This window comes from Pipra filicauda, unplaced genomic scaffold, assembly GCF_003945595.2.
Source record: "Pipra filicauda isolate LSUMZ 115617 unplaced genomic scaffold, ASM394559v2 scaffold376_size704792_pilon, whole genome shotgun sequence".
Classification (NCBI taxonomy): domain Eukaryota; kingdom Metazoa; phylum Chordata; class Aves; order Passeriformes; family Pipridae; genus Pipra; species Pipra filicauda.
In genome coordinates this window covers 75,343-102,394 of record NW_024104505.1, presented here as the reverse complement: position 1 = coordinate 102,394, position 27,052 = coordinate 75,343, and the positions used below count along the sequence as shown (strand labels likewise).

The 27,052-nt window shown below is 41.7% G+C and overlaps 1 protein-coding gene across 2 annotated transcripts; it reads left to right on the top strand.

Annotated features, from left to right (window-relative positions):
- Positions 1-39: 39 nt before the first annotated feature.
- Positions 40-26,304, top strand: HECA (hdc homolog, cell cycle regulator). 2 transcript variants are annotated; one of them, XM_039384784.1, is made up of 4 exons: positions 40-466; positions 15,091-16,131; positions 19,209-19,363; positions 19,470-19,609. In XM_039384784.1, exons 1-4 carry the CDS (start codon positions 238-240, stop codon positions 19,524-19,526), a joined length of 1,482 nt encoding a protein of 493 aa, XP_039240718.1. In that variant the 5' UTR covers positions 40-237; the 3' UTR covers positions 19,527-19,609. The 2 variants fall into 2 exon arrangements, with proteins under 2 accessions (XP_039240718.1, XP_027577073.1); XM_027721272.2 differs by lacking the exon at positions 19,470-19,609 and adding an exon at positions 21,968-26,304 and having other exon boundaries at positions 46-466.
- The last annotated feature ends 748 nt before the right edge of the window (positions 26,305-27,052 follow it).

Below are 27,052 nucleotides of genomic sequence, written 5' to 3'. Positions count from 1 at the left end.
TTCCCGCCGCCGCCCGCGCCTGCTCCGGGAGGAAGAGGGGCGGCGGTGGCGGGCGGCCGAGCGGGACACGCCTTTCGCCCTCCCCGGCCCGGCCCCCCGGGCCCTGCCGCCCACCGCGGGCGCGGCGTAGCGCAGCGCGGCCGCCGCGGCCCCGCCATGAGCCGGAGGTAGCGGCGGCGGCGCCTTCTGCAGCCGCCGCCGCCCGCCCGCCCCGCCGCGGCGGCGGCCGGGCCCGCGATGCCGAACCAGAAGGGCGGCAAGGGCAAGAAGAACAAGCGCGCCAACAGCAGCGGCGACGAGCAGGAGAACGGGGCGGCGACGGGCGGCGGAGCCGCGGCGGCGGCGGGCGGCGGTGCCGCAGGTGGCGGAGCCGGAGCGGCGGCCGCGGGCGGCGGCGGCGGCGGGTGCGGCGGGGCAGGCGGATCGGCGGCCGCGGGCGGCGCGGCGCCCGGAGACGTCAAGAGCGGTGAGCGGCAGGGCCGGGCCCCGCGGCCTCCCGCGGTGGCGCAGGCGGCGGCGGGGACCCGGGGTGCGACGTGGGGGGACCCGCGGAGCGGGGGCGCGCCCGGCGGGAGGGGATGTGCGGGCGGGTGCCCGGGGCGGAGGGCGGGTGTCGCCCGCGGCCCTGCGCGGCTGCTGCCGGCGGGATCTCCCTGGGCTGCGCGCCGGGGTGTCCCCGCCCGGTGTCCCTCCCGGCGGCCGTACTGAAAGCGGCCCCGCTGCACCGTGGGCCGTAGCCTTGAGCAGCGGGGGCCGCCGGCCCGGGAGCGCGGTCCGCGGGCAGAGCGCATCCCCGGCGGGCGGGAGGCGCAGCGCCTGCCGGCAGCGGCCGCGGCTCGTCGGATTCGGTGCTCAGTTGAAAAATCCCCGCTTTATTTCATCACGATTGAAAATGGAGTCCTGCCTTTCGGTCCGTTTCGTTTGCCGTTGTACAGCAGTTGGGTTTGTCAGGGTAACGTACTCACTTTTTCATCAACCATTTTATGGTGCTTTCGGTCGGTGGGTTGAGTTTTGGTTCGGAGCAATTTTGGTGAGTTGTTTTCTTGCAGAAACTTGCGTTGCTATTCGTGTTTGTTTTACTGTAAAAGGATACGTCAGGCTAAAACTAAAGGCAGGCAAGGATTTTATTACACTTTTTGCTGAGCCAAAAAAACTCCACCTCTTAGGTCTGCTGCTAGGTTTACAAACTGTGGCATGGAGTCCCTACTCTTGACTTTTTTCCTTTCCCAAGTTGGATGTCAGCTTCTTACTCTTGATGCTTTACAAAAAGTGAGAGGGTAGCTACAATTGGTTCTATGCTTTGTGGTGGTAGTTTTGCCTTGGCTGCTTTTAGCCACAAAGGCAGTTTCAAGAGCCATAGTTTGGTTTTCAAGATGTCTGATTCCCGTGTATTATTTAATGGAAACTTTTCCTTGGAAATAGTAGCAATTAATTACAAATCACTTCAGCTTACAGGGTGTTTGCCAGACTGCTTTTGTAAGAGTATTTCTTACTCCAGAGAATCATGGAGAATGCTTAGAATTTCCTTTTTCGGTTTGTTTTGGTCTTTTTCTTTACTGTTTGCTTTAAGTGAGTGAACAATGGGGGAAAAAAAGAAAAAGAAAGGTTACCAGGAGTGAGAGAATTTCTAGAGCATTTTTATCATAACTTCAGTATGGTGTCCAACGTTCACTTTGCAGGTGATGTCTCATACATGGCACTGTTGGCTTTCATTTAGGTGGGGAAAAGCAGTGTTTGGAAATTTTTTTGCTCAAGGACAAGTGGCAGCAGAGGTGCATTTCTGGTGTGGCTTTTTGCCTGTGGATAATGAGGTGGTGTTCTATCTGCAGATGCCCCAGAAGGTGATGCCACTGAACACTGGGTGGTGGTACACCTCTCTAGCTGGACAGGTTGTTAGTCTTCTTCAGCTGTGAGACTGTGTGTGCCAGGTGCCTGACGTATCCTCTGTGCCGGCCAGCTTCCTTGGAAGTTGAGACTTGCCTGTTTGAGAGCTAACCTGAGGTGCTCCTTTATTCTCTCTCCCTGCTTCTGTATGACTTCAGTGTTCAGAAACATCCTTGACTATTTTGCCAAGTCCCTCCCCTCCCCGTTTTTCCCCCCTCACAACAGATGTACAACATCAGCTTTGACATTTGCTGTAAGTGCCTGGTCAGCACACCTGATCCTTGCCTTGACAGAATCATTGCATCTAGTCGTACCTTTCTTTTCAGATAATCATAAAAGCTGGAGGAGTAGATGTGGTTGCTAGCTTTATTTTACACTGGCTACTGCCCATCAGATAATCCTGAGCTGTAAGTTTCGTGAATTGTATTCTCACTGGTAAGTCCAAAGCTTTCAACAGTTTTGGTTCAGGAGATGAAAGGAGAAACTGTTCCTGACATGCTGTAGAATTAGGAATCTGGCTCTCATATGCGAGGAAAAGATTAGATGATGATAATGGATTCCCTGAAGTCTTCAAAACCGATGAATCTGAAATGAAACTCTGTACTGTAGCCATGGCCTTGGAGACAACTAGCCCATTACTAGACTCAAGACATTTGTAAGAGGCTGTTCACTTTAGGGTTGCTTGATCACTAAGCAGTTTATGGAGGATGTGGCCTGCTGCAGTGAGTGTTGAGGTTAATAGAGTTCTGTACACAATCAAGCCTCACTTATTCATGGGAGACTATCTGGATTGCGGATTAAGTGTGCTGGGTGCAGGGAAGCTCTTCATCGTGCTGCTTTTGGATTGTGCAGCTTCATGCTGTGACTCCTGCTACCCAGGTTCACTGGTGCTGTGGATCCCCAGGCTCATTCTTCTCTCCTGCATTGTCACCATATGCTGTTCTAGAGTAATTTGCATATGCCTGGTCTCATTGGTCTCCTACTCTATCTTTACCCTGGAAAAGCAAGGGATGGTCATAATAACATAACCTGTTTTCTTTCATTAATGTGACAAGACAGAAGTATGCAGAGAGGAAAGCATCAGATTTAATAATTGAAAATGTCTGTGCAAACCTTGGCTTTGCATCATGGTGTCAGTATGACAGTCTAATTATGCAGTCACATCAGGACTCTGCTTCACTCACGAAGAAGTAGTGATTCGGATATGGTTTTTTTTAAGTTTTCAGAGTTCATTCTATGTTCCATGTATTATTTCTGCCCCCACCCATGTGCCATAATGAAACAGAATTTTCTGATTTCCTCTGGGCTTATCCGTGCAGCTCTGACTAGTGGTGCTATGTAGTAGAGAACTGCTGTTACAGCACCCCTTTACGGTGGAAAGTTGTTCCCTTTTACTTTTTGATAAATTTTGCTTCAATCCCTGCGCAATTTTCCCTCAAACTATCATTCAGTTTTTGGCATGATATCTGAGAAATACCAGCTTTTCCCTTTCCCCAAGAGGGCATCTGTTTATGCTTTTTTGTTGTTGTTGTGATGTTTTAATTTTTGCGTGTTCAGAAATCAAATTGTGCTCGAAGGGTTCTACAGTTGTACGTGGGAATCAGGAAGACAGAGAGTATAACCACTGACAGATGTGATGGCTTTTCTCCATCTTGCACTGTGATTTCTTAGCAGGTATTGGGATGATGCCTAGAAAGAGGATTCACATTCTGTGGCTGTGCCTTTCATTCCTCTCTCTTCAGTTAGACCAAGCAGGAAATCTGTATATAATAGAGTAATCTTTCTTGATGAAAGGAGTGGTCATTTTCTGCATTGAATGAGGCACAGGTTGTGGGAGAGAGAAGTGTGGGGTGTGGGTAGACTAGTTTAACAGTATCATAGTGTACAGGGAGACTGAGATGTGGTGTCACAGAAAGCCTCATTTCTTAGATTCCTTGTCTTTAGAGTGATTGAATAATGTTTCTAAAATGTTTTTAGTTTTCTTGATGGTTTTCTGGGTTCCTTTTCATAACAAAACTGAAAAATCTGAGTGGTTATCATGTAACATTATGCCAGCAGCTGCATAGGATTGTGCAACCTCATTGACACCAGCATTCCTGATGGCAGTAGTTGGTTCCCTTCATCTGTAGACATAAAGAAGTGTAACATTTTGTGGATACTTTGCCCTGATCAGCAGAAGAGGACAATGATCGATGGGGTTTACTTTCACGTCTGAGGCTCTGAGTAGCAAATTCCTATTCTGTTCCTGCCACGCTGAGGCTGGGCACTTCTACACCATCAGCTCCAGCTGTTTTATCCCTTTGTCCTCTGAACTTCTAGCTTTAGTCTCCACATGCTATTGTTTCTGACCCTAAAATTCTTTATTCTGTCCATTTTCTTTGACTGGTTTCCATTCTTGGTGTCATTGTCCAGTAGACCCAGGTCCTCTTCCTCCGCTTGGTGGTTGCTATCTTAGCATCTTGCTGCTTCATCTCCTTGTCCTTGTCACTCTGGTCTCTCCAACACTGCTGCTGTGAAGAGATGAGAGAAAGAAAGAAGCTGGCTCTCCCTACCTGTATTTTCCCCTTTAACATGGGGTTAAATAAAGCCAGCTTAATTAAATTCAATGAAAAAGCTGTTCCTGAATCGTTGTTTTAACAGTATACTGGCCACCTGTTTTAAGACCATAATTTTCCCCTTCTGGTATAGGTCAGCCCTTAAACTGCACAAGTGTCAGAGCTGGAAACTTGGTGGGCTGTCAGGTGGAGCAGCCAGTGGTCAGATTTGTGTCAGATTTGGACACTCTTTACCTAAGTTTCACAAATTTTTAAGACTTATGTACTTTCAAATAAAAATGGTAACGTAGAACAAGTGTACGAAGAAGAAAATCAGCACAACAGTAACTAATGTGTTGAAAACTGTGATTGGCCAGCAGTTATGATTTACTAAGAAACAGAAATTATATCCCGGAGGTGGGATAGTTAAAGAGGGCCAGAAAATTTGTCAGTGCAATGTTTAATTTAAAAACGTATTTTCAGAGCATGAATTGTAGTAATATTTAAGCCTGGATTAATATTTGCTGTCAAATGTTCCCTGCTGCATATAACATTCAGTTCCAGTTTGGCACTCTAATGATATTCAGTATTGGCACCTTCTGATTATTTAGCCTGAGGGAGTCCCATTGATATCAGTGAGGCCACCTGGAAAATTAAGTTTCTATTCTGTTGCAGTGACTACAGAATTTAATACCTATTAATTTACTAAAGGGAAATAATTTTACTTCATAATTCCATTGCATTCGTCTAACTGCAGAAATCAATTGAATGCAAATTTTGCTGTCTCAATGCAAATCAGGCTCGAAAGGACTTTCATGTTAGTTTTAGAATTTTTAAAACTATGCAATTACATGCTTTGGTAGCAAATACAGTTCATGTTCTGCAAATCTTTGCAAATGGAATCATGTCTATGGTATTAATGAATAAAACAAATACTGTTCTTTCATGCAAGCACGTACACACCCATTTAAGGTTTTTTTTAAAGTTATTTGCTATCAAAATGGTTATCAGTGACCTGACAGCATTCTCTGTTCATATGATTAGTCATTGCTCAAGTGTAGTGCTTTCATGAGTAAGGGTTAGGCTTGATGTTTGTTCTGTTTCATACAAGGAAGTACAGTTTTTGAACTGATTCCTTTCTTTGTCTGTACTCATCCCGTATCTTACTCCCAGTGATCTAACAAGTAGTGACAAAACGATTTCTAGTCCTTGGAGTCATTTGTAAGTTTTCTTCAGCCTCGCTTATAGCCTTGCATATTGAGACATCCTTTGAGATTAAAGTACTTTCATGACTGGCAGGCATCCATCCTTCTCTGCTTTTTTTCCTGCAGCGTGTGTGAGCGAAAAAAATGGAGGTAAACCTTGCATCCAACTCAGAGTAAAATATTCTGCCAGGGGAGGTTTAGGTTGAATATTAGGAAAAAATTTTTACAGAGAGGGTAATCAGACATTGGAATGGGCTGCCCAGCGAGGTGGTAGATTCACCATCCCTGGAGGTTTTTAAGATGAGACTGGATGTGGCACTTAGTGCCATGGTCTAGTAACCGTGGTGGTGTTGGATCAAGGGTTGGACTTGATGATCTTGGAGGTCTTTTCCAACCTGGTTGCTTCTATGATTCTGTGATTACAGCTAATCTTCAAGGTGTCTAAATTATAACAGCATTAGTAGGGCATGAGCTTTCTTTAACAGTTTTGGTAGAAATTCAGATAATTTCAAAGAGGCCTCTCGAAGCAGTAATCTAGTCACTGGAGTGGGTAATTCCATTTTGAAAGCTTGTGGGATCTTGAGTGGAGCACTGGCATTTCCTGGTAGATTTTAGTGACATTTATCTTGAGAGCATTCACTTCAACCTTCATATCTTTGTCTCTGAATCTGTCAGTCCTCCTTCCCAGGCTTGAGGGGGATGTTGCCGGTGTTCCTGTCTTGAATGCCTACTGGGAGAGGAGGTAGCTTCTCTTAGAGCCTGGCTGTTTGAGTATGTCTGGCACTCTCAACCTCCACTTCTGTGCTACTGATACCCGTTTTGGGAGCAGTGTGCAGTTGAGGTTTCTGTGTACTGCACAGATGCCAAAGACGGTACATGACAGGGCTGAGAGCCAGCAGAGCATCATGAGGGAGACGTTTATGGGAACCAACAACTCCTTGCTCAGGAGCTGCTGTCTTTCAGAGATGCTGGGTACTGCATCTCCATGTTTCCCACTGAGTTTCTACCAGCTTCTTTAGGCTTTAGCATGGGAAATAAAGTACAGTCTGTCACACTGAAACTTGGGAAGGATAGCCCAATGACAAAAACATCCCCAGACTTGAAACTATAGGAGGTGCTGATACCACTTGATTCAACCTATTTTCTTTTCTCTTCTGCCTTCTTGTGCTTTTGGACTGGGTCTGGTGGCTAACTGGCTCTCAGTCTGGGTGAGTCCAGCCTGCAGCATTTACATCTGTACTTGGTATTAGGGTATCTACTGCATGCCACGGTTATCTCTTTATTCCCAGCATGAGTTGGCGTTTGCAGCTGAAAACTTACTAGGCAGGTGCATTAGTCTTGCTTTATTTATTAAAATGTCTGTTTCTTTAGGCACCGAGGTTAGTTCTCTATAACAGTTCAAGTTATTAAAAGCTCTTGGAAGACTAAAATGAGAGGGTTTAGTGGTGGAAGTGCTCTTCTGTGAGGATGATTCATGTGCAGACTAAGCAACAGCCAATGTTCAAAACACATTAAGGCCCACCAGGCTTGAGATAGTCACTAATCTCTGCATTCACCACAGTAGAGGTCACCAGAAAAATCCACCCAATGCTGAGGAGTGCAGGGAGTCTTCCTGGCTAGGGCACGATTGCATATGGGATGTAGAACCAGTTGTTGCCTGACCTCTTTAAACCAACTTGGAGTTCATATGGGAATATCAGGAGTGCATTGGCTTTAGTTGTCCTGGTACTGATACAGCTAGAGGCTTAGGTCTGTCCTCTCTGGTATGGTGAATTGGGGATATTTTCAGTTGAATTCAGGGTACTACAGCACAAGCCAGGGCAAGATTTCTCCTATGCAGAGAGGGCCTGCGCATCCTAAGCAAAAGCCAAAACTGGTGATTGAGTTGTAGTCTGTATTTGGATGAAACATATTAAATGCAAAGAAGCTGGCTAAGTTGGCTAGATGATAACTGTGCAGATTATGGTGACTTGTACAAGACCATGTGAATTCTCATATGATGGATTTCAGCAGTGTAGGCAGTTGGTCCAGCTTGGAGCACAGATGGCTGTGTAAACAAACTGCAAAATTATTGTGCAGATGTAAGTGCCTATCCTCCTTAGTTTGTACAGTTTTGTGCTTGACTTTCTGCCTTACTTTGGTGAGGTGATGGCTTAGCTGGGAGTGGGTGGTTGAATGAGAGCCTCAGATAACTGACTTTGTATCACATGTTAGTTGCTGATTTCATAAACAGCCATTAGGTCCGGCTGTGCTGTAAGTTAGAAGGTGTTAATGTGGCAGGTATGAGTTAAGCCTTCATGATTTCCATGGCATCTTCCTACTGTTGTGTAGTTTCTAGGCTTCTTATTTTTTTATTGTGAAGAGATTCCCTTGGAGGCCAAGTGTGAAATTAGCATAAGTGAAGTGCATGGAGATAGTCCTGCCATCTGAATTCCCAGATGAATCAGAGTTTATCAGCTCCAAATTACCTGAAATCCTTTCTAGGGAAAGGTGATCATTCATGTGACTGCTCACTTAATAGAATTAGTGACATCTTGCACAGGGGGTAAAGCATGTGAAGGAGCTGGGCTGCTTATGGCTTTGTTCTCCTTAAAACCCTTCTGAGCATAAATATTGATTGCAGCTTACCTGGTCCTTGAAGGTAGGATTGAACTCCAGATTGGCACCTCAGTGGCAGTATGTAGGTGCTTATGCGTATAAAGCTACCAGCCAGACCGCCTTTGCGATGAGGAGTTGTCTGGAGTCAGTGGCACTGTCTGTTGCTCTCTGAAAATGGAAACCTCAGCTTCTCTTTCCAAGAATGTGTGAGGGAGTCTCATGACACAGAAGAAAACCGGTGTTAAAGGGGGCTTGCCACGTACTGCTGTCTTGTTTTTTCCCTTCCCTCTTGACTGGAAGCTTTAATATTGATCAATTGGTAAAGATTGATTAAGAAGTTTTGAAGACACATCACTTATCATCAGTGAATGTTACAAATATAAGAAGTGAGCTGAACTATTCTGAAAGACTTCTCTTACTGTTTGTTAGCTGTTGTTTGCTGTTGCTTCACTGAAGATCCAAGCCTGCCTTTTGGATCCACTTGGGAAATATTTTTTCTCATTCTATTCTTCTGCTACATTCAGGCTCTCAAGAAGGTGGTTGATCATTTCTATATTGCCATATGATTTGTACTGTTTAGCCAGTTATGGGTATGGCAATACCATTTTATCACATCTTGATAATCTTTTGAATATTAGATTGTATTCCAGGGTTCAACCAAGCAAACAATTAGTTCAAGTTTCTGTTTCTGTCTGTTTTGTTGTTGTTGTTGTGATTTATTTTCTATATTACAGCTGCATTACAGTATTAGCACCGTAGTATTGCGTGACTTCAGTTAAAATAAAGCTATGCTGCTGATGGCAGAGGAAATTCAGAAGATTTTTGCAGATGGTTGGTAGGGAGTAGCCTTCCACGGGAATGACTCAGCTCTGGTTCACACTGGCAGAGTGAACAATTCCTAGTGTGTAGGGTTGTGAAGAGAGCAGTGTTCATGGGAAAGCAGAGTAGAGGTTAAAGTGCTTGATTTGCAAAGTATGTGTCCCACAGATACCCCTCTGGCCTACATAATGTGCTGGCAAATAAAGTGTCCTTGGCATAGATGATGAGATGGTAGAGTAACAGTAGACCAAGAGCAAGCCATAGTAAATGTCTTGCAACTGATCTGGTGCCAAGACCTTACCTTTTTTTTTTTTTTTGGATGATTACTTTTTCCAGACTCATAACAACCTCCTGTTGCCTGACAATTGTTTTAAGATGACAGTAAGGCTGCCTTTTCCAGCAGCCACCGCACTTCCCTCTCCTCTGCTCCCAGCCTCACATGTTTAACACCTCCCTTGAGCTTTACCAGCAATGGCAAGTCTGTGCAGTGAGCTGAAACCTGTGCTGACGAGTATGGGAAATAATTATGTGTTTCTGTCCACTGACTGAAAAACTCTGGTGCTTAACACAATAGATAATGTGGGAGCGTGGCGGGGGAAGAGCCAATTTTGCTTTAGGCATCTACACTGAGGACTTGGAACAAATGAGAGCAGTCACGAAACTGAAGCCATGGAATCATTACATTTGACTTGCTGGATGCAACTTTGGTTTTATGATGGATGTGTAAACAGAAGTAAACAACATTCTCCTCAATTTACTTCACCGGGGGAAGTTCCTCAAGGCAGCCGTTGTTCTGCTGCTTTGATTTGGGTCATGAAATGGGAAGGATGGTCTTCATATACCCCCTCTCTTTTTTATTAAAAGGTAGAAACCAGTTCATGTGGGCGTTTTTTTGTTGAAAGAGGTTTATCTCAGATGTCTGTTTCTGTTCCTGGCTTTTACTGATGTTTATAAACCTGAACAGAAAAGCTGAGAAAAAGCCAAACAACCCATTCCAGCTTCCTTGCAGTCTTCTGTCATGTCCTCGTTTTTGAAAGAAAAGTTAATTTTGTGGTAGTTCTGTCAAACATAAAACACAACCTTGTTTAAACAATGAGCTGTCTTTGCTCAAATGTATGTTTGTGTGGAATATTGTATGTCACATCTGTTTTTGAAGAAATTTATGTAGTGCTCCTTGCAACTATTTTCAGAATTACTGTTCCAAATCATTACAGAGGAATATGAGAAAACCTGGTTTTTTTTTATGTGGAAACATAACTTCTGGAAAGAAGCAGCATGCGCCTGTAGTTGCAACTTGACAGCCTACATTGAAGCCGTTCCACTACACAAAATTGTACTCTGTCTTGCTTTGTTCTCTTAGGCTGTGAAATGCATCTTGAAACTGAGAGTTAAATAGAAGTTCTTTTATCATTATTTTGGCATTCTTTTAGAAGGGGCAGCTGGAATAATGGATGCTGCTCTCATACCAGGTAATCTTTCATTTTTCCTGAAGTTCAGTTTCATAACTTTGGAAACCAGAAACCTGTTGAGCTGCTACTTGGAAGCAAATTATATTTAGGTGACAAACCAGCTTGGGGCTGCAGGTGCAGATGGGCAGTTTGGCCTTGTGAATTTCTATTTACTCCCCATTATCATCTCTCTTGACAGTAGTCATTGCACCACTATCATAAAATGTTAGAATGATGACGACTCTGACTTTTTGAAGAATATCTCAAGATACATTTTTAGTTATGGGAAGTACAAGGGCTTGATAACAAGAATTTTGAAACTTTTGTAGTACTGTAATAAACGTTCTGTCTCATCTATAAAACGGTGATTAAATAGCCCAGACCACTTTTGAGGATGTGAACTGATGGAAACAGGTCTTCACATTTGCTAAAAAGTGGCTCCCATACTGATCTGAATGCTGTCTCTTTTGCTCTTAAGTCATATCTGTTGCCGTGAACTGGGAAAGTTGCACAAAAATAGCTGTTTTCTGTTTCTCATTTATTCTTCATGCAGGAACATGTGGCATGGTTATGTTTGGCAGGAGACATGGATGGAGAGAAGTCTGCAAGGGATGTTCAGTCCTGTACAGTCTGTTTTGTACAGATAGACCTGCTGGAAATGGAAATGTTAGGCAGAACCAAATGTTGGCTTGAGGCTTCTGTATGCTTTTCAGGTAGTGGAGTTTTCTGCTTTCTTAAATACAGGGATACTACAGAAGTGGTAGAACTTTCTACTGAGACAATTTTAATTAGCCATTCTGGGCTCTTCAGTTTCTCTTGTGGAAATACTGCTGTAGTTTAATCAAGGCCTTCTGCAAACCAGCAGACTTCATAATAGCAAATCTGTATCAGTGAAGGCAGGTGCTTTGACTGGCATGGCGCAAAACCGTGCTGTGGAGCATGGCAGCACGGCAGAGAGACCTGTTAGTTTTCTACCAAGTATTTCTTATGCTGCTAAAGTGACAGTAGTGAAGTGTCAGGGGAGTGCCCAGAAGAGCTGAGTAGAGACCAGCTTCTCCTCTTAGCAAGGATGGTTTCCAAAGTGATCTCAGTGCCACAGTTTAACAATTCACTGGTGTCTTTTGCAAGGGGGAAGGCTTTTTCATTCTCTTGCTTTCTTCCAGCTGCTCTAGACCTGCTTTTGCTATGGTGACCAGCCAATTCACACTGGTAGATAGAAGATCAGGTGAGGTAATGTCTGAAGACTTAGTAATCATCTAGTTAACTTAAATGTTGAAGAAGACATCACTGTCCAAAACTTGAAGCCTTTTTTTTGTTCATAGTTATGCTGTATGGGAAGTTCCTCAGGTAATCTGACATCTGTAAGTTCTCAAGAAGCTGGAAAAGATCTCATTCCACAGTATACTTCCATTGACCAACTAGGAAAAGGGAAAAAAAATATGTTGAAAGTTGCCCTTACATTAGCCTCTAGACACCCAGTACATGATCATAATGAATAATTGTGAACGTGTTCTGTGGAAATCATGGGCTGTGGTAATTTTTTTTGTATTTCAGTCACTTATTAATTTCATTTTTTTGCCACATAGTGAAGGGTCTGTAAACTTCTCAGGGGGCTAGAGATCATATGTTTTTGTGTACAAAACAAAAAATATGTTCAAAGGTTAATCGAGAAAACACTTTTTTCAGTCAGTTAACTATGCCAGTATGGATGAACAAGTGTAGGGTCTTCATTCAGTTCTAGACTTCTCTGTATAGTAACTTTCTCAGCTGTCAGCCATAATTATACCTGCAATTGTTAGAACATTTACTATCCGAAACACGGGGAGAGTACAAGTGGATTTTTGGCATGTTCTTTCTTTCCTGCCTCCTTGTGGTGGTGGTAAGGAACATGTATCAAAATAGATGAATACAGGAAATGCATAAGTGAGAATTGTTCATGTTAGTACCTCTGATATAGAAGGAACTTCCGAAAAGTCCCTAGGGAAAGCCTCTCTCGTCTATGTTCTCTCCAATTTGGTAATGTGTTTTTAATGACTGAACATATCCATATTTTGAAATGAAATAGGCTTTTTCTGCTTTAAAAGACAGTTTTTGGCAATGTGCTGTGCTTGCAGTTTATAGGCGAGTCCTTGAAGGAAAAGTGTTGCAGAAAATTCTCCGTGCAATTGGTCCAGTTCTGGCATTAGAAACAGAGGCCAAGAAATGAGGTGAAGGATGTGGCATCTTCCAGGGAGTGGCTCAGGAGAGGTTTTTTTGTGCTATTTGTACCTGTTTCTTCTGTGTAAATAAATAAGTCTTAAGAGATACAGTAATCTTGAATTTACTGAAGGTAACCTTGGAGATTTTGTTTGTTTATAGCATTTTACAAAAACTTGTTGGGAAGGAGCAAAACACCTAGTGTGGTAAAGATCCCTTGTAAAACATCATGTGTATTGCTGCTGGAGGACAGGTGATGATGGGTAGTGTGTCTGTTACTTAGAGTCTGAGTAAAAGTAAATGTAGCAGTGTAAAACCTATTATTCCACTTCAAATTACATTGTATTATTTATGCTAGCAGTGATAAGAATGGGATTAAAAACAGTGCAACCAAGTGATGGTTTTTTTCCCTGCTTATCAGATAGAAATTTAAGGTCCTAAGGAAAAAAAACCTGGATCATGACAGTCTCTCTCAACAAGGCTCTCTGTACCTCTGCTGTAGATCTTGGAACTCTAGCTGAGGCAGGGAAACAGCAGGGAGCTGTGCTGTGTTGTGTACATGGGGTGAGGCAGCACTTGACCATGGAATACCCCGAAGGAGTCTACTAGTATTTGAATGCAGCCATACAGAGGTTAAAAGGCAGCCTGACAGCCATGTTGGATCAGTATTTTCTTTCTATCTCTCCATCCAGTATTTCCTCCAACTGCCAAAGAATTTGTTGAGCTGTGTGGTGCTACCCTGAGTTGGTCTAGTGATTACTTTAATGGTCGGGACATCTTTGCCTCTATAGGTCGCAGGAGTCAGAAGCCACATTTGCAATCTGGCAATATATTCTGTCACATTTGATTCTCCCCAGATCAAACAATTTGTATGCTACCACAACAGCCTTTGTACCTTATATATGCTATTGTAGAGTATTATAAATGGATAAATGAATACCAGTTTATACCACAGTCGGATACGATGGATTCCATTCCCTTATGGCTCCCTGTACTGTCTCAAGTTATTTATCTAAATCTGCCCCATCCTCTCTGAAATCAGCTTCTGAAGGTGGTTCAGGGGTGCCTTCAGGAACTAAATTCCAGACAGCCGTAGTGGCTTTTCCTGATGCAGTAGTTGTGGCTAAGAAATCCTGAATCAGGTCAGCAAAGTTACTTGTAATGACCACGTGTAAGTGATGAGATTACCTTTTCCAAGTATGGATCTAAAGTTTTTTTAGCAAATTGTAATAAATCATAAATTTCTAGAAAGAAATCAGAAGTCATGAATATTTGCTAAAGCTTACTACGGGATTCATAAGAAGAGGATCGTTACAAGTGGAGGAATTAGGAAGACAGAAATACAGAGAAGAAATATTTGTATAAGCATCTAAATATAATATTTATATTATTAAATAAATTATAAATTATAATTTATAAATAAATTATAAATTATAAATAAATTAATTAAATAAATAATATTTGAATAAGCATCTAAAAAGTTCATACAGAAACTCCAATAGAAAATTTTCGGCCCCTTTTGTACCTCCCAGCTGCAACAGAGCAGCCAGCAATGGGAGTCATATGTAGTCCCGGGTACTTTTGAAGGACCAGAAAACGTCATGAGTCAATAAATGCAGAACATATTTTTGTAGAACATTTTTTGTGTAAAAGCTGACTTTGTTGCCAGGAGATGATTGAAGTAAACTGTTGTTTGCTCAATGGTATGGCAAAAGCTGCTACTTTGATGATAAAAGACCATGTGGCATTTGTTTTTTTTTAACCTGTTGGTGCTGCAGAAGTGTTTGGTTTGTGAAATTTAGCTATCCAGGACATCAGTGGTGATGACATAGTCTGTGTTTGCCTAAGCAATGTAATGAAGCCCCTCCTTTCTGTACTAGGAATATAAGCTGTTTGTCTTGCTTTTCAAAGTAGTCTGCTTCCTCCTCTCCCTAGCTGTTGTCTCTTGCTCAGTCCCAAAGAAAAGATCAATTCCTGCCTCTCCCTGTGATTATGAAGCTGGGCTGTATTGCTTACTTGTTTTTCAAACAGTGTTCTCTCCATGTGGCCTCTCAGGCTTCAAAGCAACCCTCCAGAAACATTCACAAAGCTTTCTGCTTGCTTCTTAAGGTCTCGAAACAGTATCTGCAAACGCTTGAGGAGGGCTAATGCTTGTGAGGTGTTTTGGTTTTGAATACTAAACACACTGTGATGTTGTTTTGTTTCTTTATTCCTGCATTTCCATATCTCCTTTCACATGCTTAACTCTTTTTGGAAAATACTGCTTTTTGCACTGACTCAGAGGTAGTGCTTGTGGCCCCTCAGTAATATGGGCCATAAGAGCTTGTGTGTTTGTCATGGTGTTTAAAAAAGTATTGCAATAAATAGACCATTAAGTTATTAATGTATCTGTTTTATCTTCCACAGAAGCTCCTTGTGCTACTCCACTGATCTGTAGCTTTGGAAGGCCGGTGGACCTGGAGAAGGATGACTACCAGAAGGTTATATGCAACAATGAGCATTGTCCTTACAGCACTTGGATGCACCTTCAGTGCTTCTACGAGTGGGAAAGCAGCATCCTCGTCCAGTTCAACTGCATTGGAAGAGCCAGGAGCTGGAACGAAAAGCAGTGTCGCCAAAACATGTGGACCAAGAAGGGATATGACCTGGCTTTTCGCTTTTGCTCCTGTCGGTGTGGGCAGGGTCATTTAAAGAAGGACACTGACTGGTACCAGGTGAAGCGAATGCAGGATGACAAGAAGAAGAAGTCAGTGTTGGAGAAGAGTACGGGAAGGTCCATGGCAGAGTCAACAGAGGAGGCCAAAAAGGGCAGGCCGGCCAACAAGCCCCAGAAAGGCTTGAGTAATGACCTCCAGCGAAGGCACTCGATGGACAGGCAGAACTCCCAAGAGAAGGGTGTGATGGGTGGCAGCTACGCCGTTCGTTCACCTTGTGTCTCTCCTGGCCAGTCCCCGCCCACTGGCTACTCTATTCTTGCCCCCACACACTTCAGTGGGCCTCGTTCCTCGCGATACTTGGGAGAGTTTTTGAAGAACGCCATTCACCTGGAGCCTCATAAGAAGAACATGGCTGGTGGGGGCATGTTCAGGAATGCACATTTTGATTATGGGGCAGCTGGCTTGCAAGCACATAGGTCAGGACACTTTGATGCTCCTGTGCAGTTTTTGAGAAGGCTCGATCTATCTGAGCTGCTCACTCACATCCCCAGGCATAAATTGAATACTTTCCATGTGCGGATGGAAGACGATGCCCAGGTGGGCCAAGGGGAGGACCTTCGGAAGTTCATCCTTGCTGCTCTCAGTGCCAGCCACAGGAACGTTGTAAACTGTGCTCTATGCCACAGGGCGCTGCCAGTGTTTGAACAGTTTCCGCTGGTGGATGGGACCCTATTCCTTAGCCCATCAAGACATGATGAGATTGAATATGATGTTCCCTGTCACCTTCAAGGTACAGGTTGTCTGTCAGTCATGCTAGGTTTCATTAAATGATGGAACTGCCTTCTGTGCCCTGTCCCCCTCCATTATAGATTTTCATCCCTATTCTGCATTTTTAAGGAGTTCAGTAAAGCCTAAAGTCATGTCCAAAGTACTCGCGTGGATCAAATTGAAACACTTAGAAGGAATTACAAAAAGCAAATACTCCGTAGGAACATCCACGCCTTGTGTTTGTGTTTACAACTAAAAGATTTCTTATCTGATTTCTAGGTAGACCATGGGAATGTTTTCCAGCCAATTTGTTTTGCATGCTCCTTTATCTGTCGTGAACTTTACTCCAAGATACACATCAACCTTTTAATTTTAAAAGTGCAGTACTGTAGTATGGGTGAAAGTTGTATTTTTACCACTGATGAGGGTGAGGTGCCTCTCATTTGCTTTCAGACCAGAGAATATCAGTTTTGTTTTGTAGCAAACTGTTATTTTTTTCATATGGAAAAGACTATAGTCTGACCTATGTTAACACTGGCCTGGAGAGGTTGGACATAGTAAAGGTAAGCTTTTAATGTGGTGGGTTGAAGCAGCAGTGTAGTAGTGAGGGTTTTAGACTTATTTCCAAACTCCCGCCTGTTTGAACTGTGTCCTCATCATGTCCCAGCTCTGAGATGAGACCAAGGCATGTGTTTTTTTTTCTCCTAGAGAAACAAATGAATGTGGGCTAGCATGAGCTTCAGCTCTTCCTGAAGGCTCGAACTAAGTGATCAGGTGGTATACAGCTAGACATGCCTGTCCTGCAGCCTACTGGCAGACAGCATGGCTAAAATAAGACAGAGTATTCATAGTTTGGAGTTCAGAAGCATAGAATTATATGTTGAAAAGTGTGTTGGTAAGTGATTAACGAGAGGTGTTTTAACATTGAAGTTTCTCACCTTTTAATAAAATTTTTTTATATCCCATGCACTGTCATAATATATGTTACGTAACATTCCTTTGCTCAACAAACTTTGTATTTTATTTTTTTCCTTTCCTTAAATCACTGTGCGCTAAATCACTAAACTGTATTCATTCTGACATTATTGTTTCTGTCTTGCCTAATATAGTTCAAGGAGAAAAAACAATAGGCAAATATACATGCTAAAGAAGTTCCAGGATAAACAGAATATACGTATATGAGATAACAATGCTTATTTGCTTTGGTGGGGAGTCAAGCACAAGGTGCTTGTCATTTTATCAGTACTAATAGCTGGTTTAGTAATAATGTAACTCATCATTTGTTAATGTTTGCCACTAAGAATGAAACTCTGTGAAATTTTACTTTTTGTAATTAATTACTTCTTAACCGTTGGATGATATATCTGAAAAACCTGCTCAGACAAGTTGCTGTGAATAATTAATTGTTAAAATTTTTACCTCCTTGTCCTGGGTAAAGTGGTTTATTGTCAGAAGTGCGCTTTGAAATGAAATTTTTAAGCTGTAAGGTGCTGTTGCAGACTGTTATTTTCTTTTAAGTACATCAAATTACTTCTTTTATTTCAGGTGGGTTTAAGATACCAGGTGCCTTGTTTCCTTTATAACAAGAATCCTGAAAATTAAGTGGTAGGGAAATGTAGTATCTTAATGTGCAGAAACAGTGCAGAACCTCAGATGGGGAAAGTTATGTATCTTCTGGCACAACCCAGCTTCTGTGTGTGGAATTATTTGAACATCACCAATGTCAAGTGCTTGCTTTAGGAGCAGAGTTTATTGTATTTGCGCTTTAGTCTCATTGCATCATGTTTTCTAAAGCCAAATATGCCAGTGTGGAATAACTCAATTTTTACCAGCTCATACTAGCATGTTTACTTAGTATATATATTTTAAGAAGAGTCTATTTTTTCTTCTTGTTTTTCTAAAATAGTTGGCTTAAAAAAACAAAACAAACTAAAACCCAAACTGTTAATTTCAGAAATGTCTGATATAGACTAATCATAAATTATTAATATTTTGTTCCCATATATCTAGAAGAGATACAGGATGTGTGTCTGTTAAATTGCAGTTTGTGATGTGTTCTGTACTTTGATGCTAAAGAGCACGAATTGCAAACCAAAATGGACACGTATTATACACAGTCCTGTTATGTTGCTGATCTGTAACTGCAGTACTGCTTAGCTTTGTATTTTCTAGCTGTGCAAAATATGGTATGTTACAGAATTAGTACTCTATGTCAGCCCACTTCTAATAGCCAACTATTAAACTACAAATCAATTTAGTCATTACAAATCAGGCATAATCTGTGTGCCAGATCTTTGTAATTTGTGTGGGGTTTTTTTGTTTTTTGTGAAATTTGATCTCAGATTTTGCATTGGTGATTTTAATCACCTGTATGTGGTGAAAATATTTGATTTCCAAGTCTGAGACACTTGATTTTTTTGAAAATAAATATAACTCAGGCTTTGAAAGTCATTGTGCATACGGAGCCTAAAGTCATGATAGAGCTCAATATATTCATAGTTCATGGCATGTTAAACTCTGTATGTGTAATACGTAATGTTTTTAAATATTCTTAATGAACGGTCAGAAGAAAATACATGAAAAAAATGACTCTTTTAACTGTTGCTTTTTCTGTGAGGATTATTAGATCCTTAGTTCCCTCTTTGCTGGAAGATTCTGGCAAGTTGTGAAATGAATCTGTACCAAGTTTGCTAATAAGCTTCAGCACTTCACTTCTTCTGTCAGGTGGGGATGAAGCTAGGGCAAAATCCTGGTTTTGGAAACACAGCAGCTGATCTTACAGCTTAACCTGGCATCTGTTCTTGGAGGTTTAGCAACTCCTTTTATAAAATATTTTGCTAAGTTCTACCAGCAAATGATGGAAGGGAGAGTGGGCAGGGTGATGACTAATTCCTGAGTTCTGCATGCATGGAAAATAGCTTTAGTCAAATCCTATGTATTTCCCATAGAGAAGCTTTTTATACTTTTATCATTCATCCTTTATAAAGGAAAAAAAAAGGTGTGATTTGTGTCACTAAAGATCAGATAGCACATTGCAGAAAATGTGTCTGTTTTAATCTTCTGATTTGTCTCATGAAGATATGTCTTTCCTGTCCACAGGAAGGCTTATGCACCTCTATGCTGTTTGTGTAGACTGCTTAGAAGGGGTTCACAAAATTATCTGCATCAAGTGCAAGTCCCGATGGGATGGAAGCTGGCATCAGCTGGGAACTATGTACACCTACGATATTCTGGCAGCATCTCCCTGTTGTCAGGTTAGTACTATACATAAATAAGACTCTAAGGTGAAATTGCTGCTGATGATAAAGTCAAGGTTTGTGTATCTCTTCTCCCTTTCCTCCTTCCATCCTTCTTTTGCAGTCTATGCCTACGAGCGGAATACAAGAAAGCTGTCTGGGTCCTGTCCCTTTGTCTTAAGAGGTACAACAGCCTATAGCTAGACAAAAGGCATTGCAATGGTCAATGGTTAATACTTTCGGTTTTAAATAAAGCCCCCTTAAATGCATTTGCTATTAAATCCAGTGCCGCATCACTAGCAGCAGATATAATCCACATTTTCAGCAACTGTTTCATGTTTTCAGATTTTTTTAGTTCATAAATCATGTTTTATCATAATTGTAGCAAAAAAGCTCCAAGGGAACAGAAAGGTTTAAAGTGTCTTTATGCTTGGAGATTACTCAGCTCTCCTTAATCTTTGCCGTGACTGACTCTGGTGATGGTGCTTCATCCACCACAGCCTGAAGCAACGTAGTTTTTATTAAATGCTCACCTAATCTATACCTTGAGTGAGGAAGATCCAAGGCTTGGGGCTGCTCCAGAGTAGACATGTGCCCAAGACAGCAGGTTAGTTAGCATTCAAGAGAATTGTCTTTGTGATGGACAGAGCATTTCTGCTGTGCAGGTAGGGGTAGACAGCTGCAAAAAAAGCATTTGTCTGGGAATGATCTCAGTGGTCCGCTCCAGATGCTCGGACACAGCGGTGTTGTTGGTAGGTTAGGACAGGAGCCTCGCAGAGATGCACGTGTTCAAACGGCGCTCGCTTCATGGTGATGTGCGTACTTGAGAGCAATCTAAAATACCATTTTGTCAATATGAAAAATGGCAATTTATTTTAAATCTAACATATTTACGAAAATGCGTTGCTCTAAAGACAAGTGGTGTTTCTGCTGCTAGTTAAGATGACATTGATAGCAGTTATAACTACAACCAGATACACTGCCTCCAAATTTAGTGTTTCTTGAAAATGTAACTTTAAAAACTAGGGACTTTTAAAGATAAAACACTGATGCTGACTTGCTATCTTTGTAAAAGGTAGCAACTTTAAATCTGAATTGATTCTGTAGAATGTATAATACAAGAATTAAGAGCTCATTAAGACCCTTAATTACATGATTAATGGACAGTGTGACAGTACATGGTATCAGAACTGATTATAAAGTCATTAACTGCAGTGACTGTAGTTGCCAGATAATACACATTATTGTTTCACCATGATTGTTACAGGTGATTCCATGCATACAGAGGAATGACATTTAAATATGGTATATGATTTAACTCCAAATTGCCTTGCTGATTTTATTTTTAATAATTTCATGCCTTATTTCAAAATATTTAATTCTACACCACAAATTTACATGAAGGATAAAACCTCTGTCAGGTTACTAACACTGAACTGATGTGCTGGACAGTAGCAAAGGAGAAAACACTTTGGTTAAGAAATTAATAAAAATTCATAATCTAATAGATTGTATTTCTTAGAATTTCTGCTTTTCAAGCAGAACAGATGGCTGTGAAGCTGTTGATTAGTTTCTTTTTGAGTCTGGTCTCAACAGGAATAGTACTTTAATAATTTCCTCCTCTCCTCATCCAGGAAAATCCCTTAAATCAAGGTGGCCATAGACAATACTTTTTTGTTCTTTTCAGTGAAGAGCTGAAGCTTTCATTAGCGTATTGGGCTGTGAGGTTAAGCTACAGTACAGCTCAGACCCTTGCTCTTTTGCTACCTTTACTCTTAAACTCCTTTACAATCTCAAATCCCTACTGCTTCTTCTGAAAGACCTGCTGAGCTTTCATGCTGCCTGTTGCTTTCTTTACATCAGATGGGCTGTATTTCTCAGCTAGATTCCTTCTGAAGACTCACTTTTTTGTAACAGCTGAATATTAACGGCTCTGTCTGTCCTCACCTTTGACCTTTAATTTCTCATATCCACCCAGTTAATGTTGCTTTTTTCTCAGTTGATTTTGTAGAATAGTTTGTGTGCTTGAAGTGATGTTTAGTTTGTGTATCCTGATAAGTATTACAAAGGGTTAAATAGCTACTTAAGGTGACAACAATATCATGTTGTGCTGATAAAGTAGATTGAGTTATACATTTGTTAAGCCAAAGGATTAAAATGCTGATATATTTCACGGACAGATGATGTTCAAGTGTCAGCTGAAATGGTTGAATTGCGTGGCACAAATATAAAATTTCTCTCTGTGCTTTGGGGCTTCATTAATAATTTATTGAGACAGCACTTCTTGTGCTGGAGATTGAGGAATTGGTTCAGAGATTAGGCAAAACAAAACAATCATTTGTGTACATAAACCTTGAAATTCTCTGCCTCTCGTCAGTCAGAATGGGACTTGACCTACTCTCCAGAATTTGGTGGTGATATTTAATGTGAAATATATGGTGCATACCTGTGAGTTACCAGTCCAGGTGAGGAATGTCCTTGCTAGCAGATCCCATTACTGCCAATTTCCTGACTGACCCATTCTCCTGCTGGGGAGGGCAAGGGGCTGCCTCTGGCACCTTCGTTTTCCAGAGGTGAGTTTGGTTGTTTAAAAAGTGTTTTTTGTTTGTTTGTTGTTTACAGGCTCGACTGAACTGTAAGCACTGTGGGAAGCCAGTAATAGATGTACGGATTGGCATGCAGTATTTTTCTGAATACAGCAATGTCCAGCAGTGTCCTCACTGTGGAAATCTAGACTACCACTTCGTGAAGCCATTTTCTTCATTTAAAGTTTTGGAGGCTTATTGACGAAAGCTTTGCTTTAGTAATAGCTATTTTATGGGTATTTCAACTTTATTACATATCTTTTTATAGGATTCATTCTGTGATGAAATTTAGTTTCTTTTCTAACTGAAAGAGCAGCTTCTTTGTCAGTGTACATATTAATATGTATATATATATATATATGTCGTTAAAACCAGAATCCTCCTGACATGATCTCTGTGAAGGTTGGAGGCAAGCCAATTTAATGGCCTTTGAATATACCCCAAGTATGGGGTAAAGATCAGCTAAAAATGATTTGGGTTTATTTTTTTGTATAATTGTAATACAGTTTATAGCAAGGGTATGGGGAGACATACAGGACAGAGAAATATGTCCAGTTGAAAAATGGGTAGTTGTGTAGGGTCGTTCCTCCAGCTTGGTGAAAATGGGAAATCCTTGGAAAGAAATGGTTCTGTTAGTGCTGAATTCATTCAGCCTTTTAATCGGTCCTCACAGGCGCCGGAGCTGGCTCTATGCTGCTAGTCCTGCCAGTCCCCTCAGCAGGCTTTCTTTCAGATTTCCCAAAACAGGAGTAAACTAGGGTATCATGACAAGTGAATGTAAATTATGCCAGCAGATGCAATCTTGAATGAGGTTTTTTGTTTTGGCATAGCATCTTCCTGCTATGTGTGTTTGATGTGCATTGCCCTCATGGCAATAGTGCTGCTTCCAACGGGGCTGTCATGTGCCCAGCTGGGTCATCTGCTCATACCAAAACAAGCCGGAGATCTTAAAATGCTTTATTTAAAGATATTTCTTCACAGACATTTTAGAGAAGGAACTGGCTGAACTGAGTGGGTATGTGTTTGTACGTGCCTGCTGGGGCTGAGGCTTTGCTGCCTGCTCTAGACTGGTGTGACTGATGTGGAAGGAGAACCATGAAGTGGTATCTGGGCCCTCAGATCTGTAAGAGCTGAGAGGTACTGAGTACAAAACATGACATCGCTTTTTAAAACAATTAATTGCTGCATCTTCATATTTCAGAATTGTGTTCAGTTTAGGATCTAAAAACATGGAGACATTTTAAGAAAGCAAACTTAGCATATTTACTTTCTACACGCCTCTGTGCTGTACATAACAGACTGCATTAGGCAGTGAATTCGTATCAGAGAGTTTGGCCCTGTAGACTCTGCAGTTGTTGTTTCTTGATTCCCATTTCTCCTTTGCTTAAATAAACTTCTTTAAAATAGGTCATTATTCTTTTGCTTGGTTTCTCAAATCAGTTGAGACTTATGGGAGGTTTGGTTTTTTTGCTTTTCTCTGTAGTGTATTTATGGAGTGTTTGTCCACTTGAGAAGTATGGGGGTTGTTTCTGTTTACGAGATGGGATTTTTTTTTTCTTAAGTTTTTTTGTTTTCCAAATTAGAATCTTTTTAAAGAATGTATCTGTAAAAATCATTGTCTTGAAAATGGCCCTGATACTCTGCCACACTGGGAAAGAAACAAAAAAGTCAGAGGCCAAGAAAGTGTTTTTCCCATATTGGACTGGGAATTATGCTTTCTGCTAAGTTAAGAAATGGACATGCACATAAAACTCAAGCTGAATACCCATATTTCTTTGTGTGTAAAAATGCCAAGTTCTCGGTTTTATTTCCTGGCTATCTTCACTGCAGAATTAGGTTGTTTTAGCATTAGCTACTCTTTGAGTAATACTCAAGTTACACAGGGGGTTTATGTGGGCACAAGTGACTTACTGCTAACTTGAGTGATAATGTCCTTAAAAGCCACCCAGCTCATGTGATCCATTGCTAGTCTAAACAGCAGTGTTAGCAGGCTGTGGTAGCCTTCTTCACTGGTGCTCTTCTCCTTCAGTCCTTGCTCCTGAGCTTGGTTTTGGGTCTGCAGCACATCCTTGGGTTTTGTTCAGTTGTCCCCTGTTTCGTCTTCAAGGAGAATTATGGGAAGGACTTTGAGAGACTTCTAACACTGTCCCATGGCTACCACAATATTACACCAAGCCCAGTTGCAGTGAGACCAGCACTGTAAAAATTGTTCATAGGAGCAGGAGCTGGCCTGGGCATACCTGGACTGGAAGAAGGTTTCTAGGAGATAAAACCTAATTAGCTGTGCAGTGTAGACCTCCCTTATGGAGGGCAATGAAATTATAATTTGGATTAACTCCTTGGGAAGGATGAGCCATTCAGCTTTGATGGTGCACTGAGCAGGCTCATGGAGTTAGGGTGGCTAACAAGCTTGGAGTTGCATTTACTGGCAGTACCATGAGAACCACACCAGACAGACAATGGCTAGACTGCCCCAGCAGCCTGAAATCACGCAGCAAAGACAAAGCTCCTGTAATGAGAAACATTAAAGGATACATTTCTTCCTCTAGTGTTCGATCTTGAGTGCCAGTCACACATGCCAGGAATCTGGGGTGTTACTTCCCACATAGGCTAATGGCACTGTGTGCCCACTTTTTCGTGCACTGATGAGGGGAGGTGTCACTGTACACCCTACATGGTAGGGGAGAAGTGGTATCTGGAGTCCTAGATGCTTGTTCACTTGCTTCCCTTAGAGTAGCTTAATTTATAATTCTGTTCTTTAAGTTCTTAGATGTCTCTCTAAACATGTATGTGTGACAATCGAGAATGAGTAGATGTGGAGGAAAGGGAATTTGACCAGCTTTAAAAACACAAGTGTATGGGAGATTGTACAGTATATCCAAGTCAAAAGTAGGAATGGAGCAGACTGAGAAAATGGGAAGGGAGAAGCATATTTAAAGTATTAGCAGTGACAAGGATTTACATACAAATCTATCCAAGAAAACAGTTTAGTTCTCCATCAGCATTTCCTTTTAATTCTGTTGTTAAGTGAGTCTTACCTGCTGCTTGAGGAAATGCCTATTTTCTTGCAAAACACTCTCAACTGGAGGCTAGCAGCACACGTAGCACTGTAAAAATGATCCTTGATGGAAACCATCTGAGCTACAGAAAGATTCCTCTGAACTTTCACTCCAAAGTAAATTGTCCCTAATTTGTAGAGGCTTTCCCTGCTTCTTGCTGGTGCTGAAACCTGTTCTTGGGTTACTGCAAAATGCAGTATTTTTTGTAACTGCAGATTACAGTCAAGGAGTCAGCCCCTGCCTCTGGCCATGAGAGTTTTGCCTAAGTAGAAGGACAAATGTAACTTCTTTGGGACATAATGGCTACTTTGGAGGTTAAACTAGACCACAATTGGCTTTGCTTTCTGTCTTGACAAGCATTGGAAGTAGTTATGAGCTTATAAATGTGTCAAAAGGGAAATTACTTCCCTAGCTAGGGAGCTGCTTGCTTTGCTTGTTCGGCTAAAGGTTATTCTTCATTACCTTTCATTTTTCTGGTGCTGTGTGGTTTTTTTTGAACTGGCCCGTGGTCAGATTAAATTTGCCTGAAATATGTTTTGTAAACGAGAATACAGTCCAAACCTCCAAACCTCTGGATTTGGAGGTTCATTCTACTCTCCTTAAGTGCACGTTACTCCTTGTGATAGTAATAGGAGTTGCATGTGCAAATGCTTTTCTTTCCAGTAGTTAACTCTCCTTTCCATAGGAGAGGCTTGCATTTAGATAGATTTCATATTTTGGATGTGTAAAAATGATTTCATCCATCGGTAGGATGTTTCCAAGTAAATTCTGATGACCATAACTAACCAAATGGACATCTTTTACATGCTGATGTGTAATTTGACATCTACCAAGGTGAACAGCCTAAAATTGTTGTTCCATCTAATGCTGCAGTCATTAAAACTACAGTGTTCTGTTGCCAGCCCATAGACTATCCTATAGTCTATTTGCATTAACATCTCCAGTAGTGAGCAGTGTATTCATGAGTTTAATTGGGAAAATAGGGAATATTCCTACAAGGGAGGCATCTAACCCAATTTCTTTCTTTTTTCCCTTTTTTCCCCCCCATGTACTCTTCACTTTGCTGTAACAGGTAACCAAGGACAAACATGTTGTAAGGCCACTGGTGAGAAAACCCCTTGAAAATATACTTGTCCAAAAGGTTCCTTGTTGAGACATTCTTGGATTGCACTTTTGCAGATGGAAGAATATGTACATAGCAAATGAATGTTGATGAAATTAAAATAATTGGTTATGATATCAATTACATGTGTTGTTAGAGAATATTTTGTTGTGGCTTCTCTGTATTAAAAAGTAATAAATACCAGACAGCTAATGGTGTTGGTTCTTCTTTCCCTGTTCTTCTCTGGACTAGTTTCTTACACCTGCTCTTTCTAGAATTACTCTAGTTGCCTTAAATTTAAAGGGCACAATAAAACCAGGTTTTTGGTGTCAATTAAAGTGAAACTTAATTGTAATAATTTTGGAGACTACTGTCCTAAAAGGGTGGTAGTGGGTGATGTGATGTGCCACCTTGCCAAGCTGAAGTCCTGTTCACTTTGTTGACGTTAGAAGTGCTCCGTGTGTAGCACAGCACGTCCTGCGGGAGCTGTTTCAGGAACGCCCATGTGCTATGCCAGCTGTTGCCAGTGAGGCTGCATAGAGGACAGAGTGCTGAATCCTTCACTTCTGGCTGAGTCTGTTAATGGAAATATTCCCTCTGGCGCCAGGGAAATATCAGAAGGGCTTCTGGAGGGGAAAACACGATACAATAGCACTATGGTAAAAGGGTTTCCTACGTTATGACTGTACATGTAATCTCTGAAACCCAGTTGCAAGGGAGGGGACCTCAAATCCTTGCTTTCTGTGTCAGTTTTTTCAGCAGTCTGACTAATCATGGAATCATGCATTTTAGCAAGCCTTGCTCCATGTGCTTGCAGCATGATTTTTCAGCCTTTGCATATTATCACAGAGAAGTTCAGGAAGGATATAAATGATCATGGCCATCTGGACATACAAAAAGTAAAGCAAATACTGCTGAGAGGGACGGAAGGCCATAGCTCAGGAGAGATGAGGTGTGATTT

Excerpts from the sequence above, each read along its gene's own strand:
- HECA (XM_027721272.2), top strand. The coding sequence starts at position 238 with ATGCCGAACCAGAAGGGCGGCAAGGGCAAGAAGAACAAGCGCGCCAAC. Across the intron at positions 467-15,090 it reads GCCCGGAGACGTCAAGAGCG|AAGCTCCTTGTGCTACTCCA; the intron begins GTGAGCGGCAGG and ends TATCTTCCACAG. Across the intron at positions 19,364-21,967 it reads CAGCATCTCCCTGTTGTCAG|GCTCGACTGAACTGTAAGCA; the intron begins GTTAGTACTATA and ends TGTTGTTTACAG.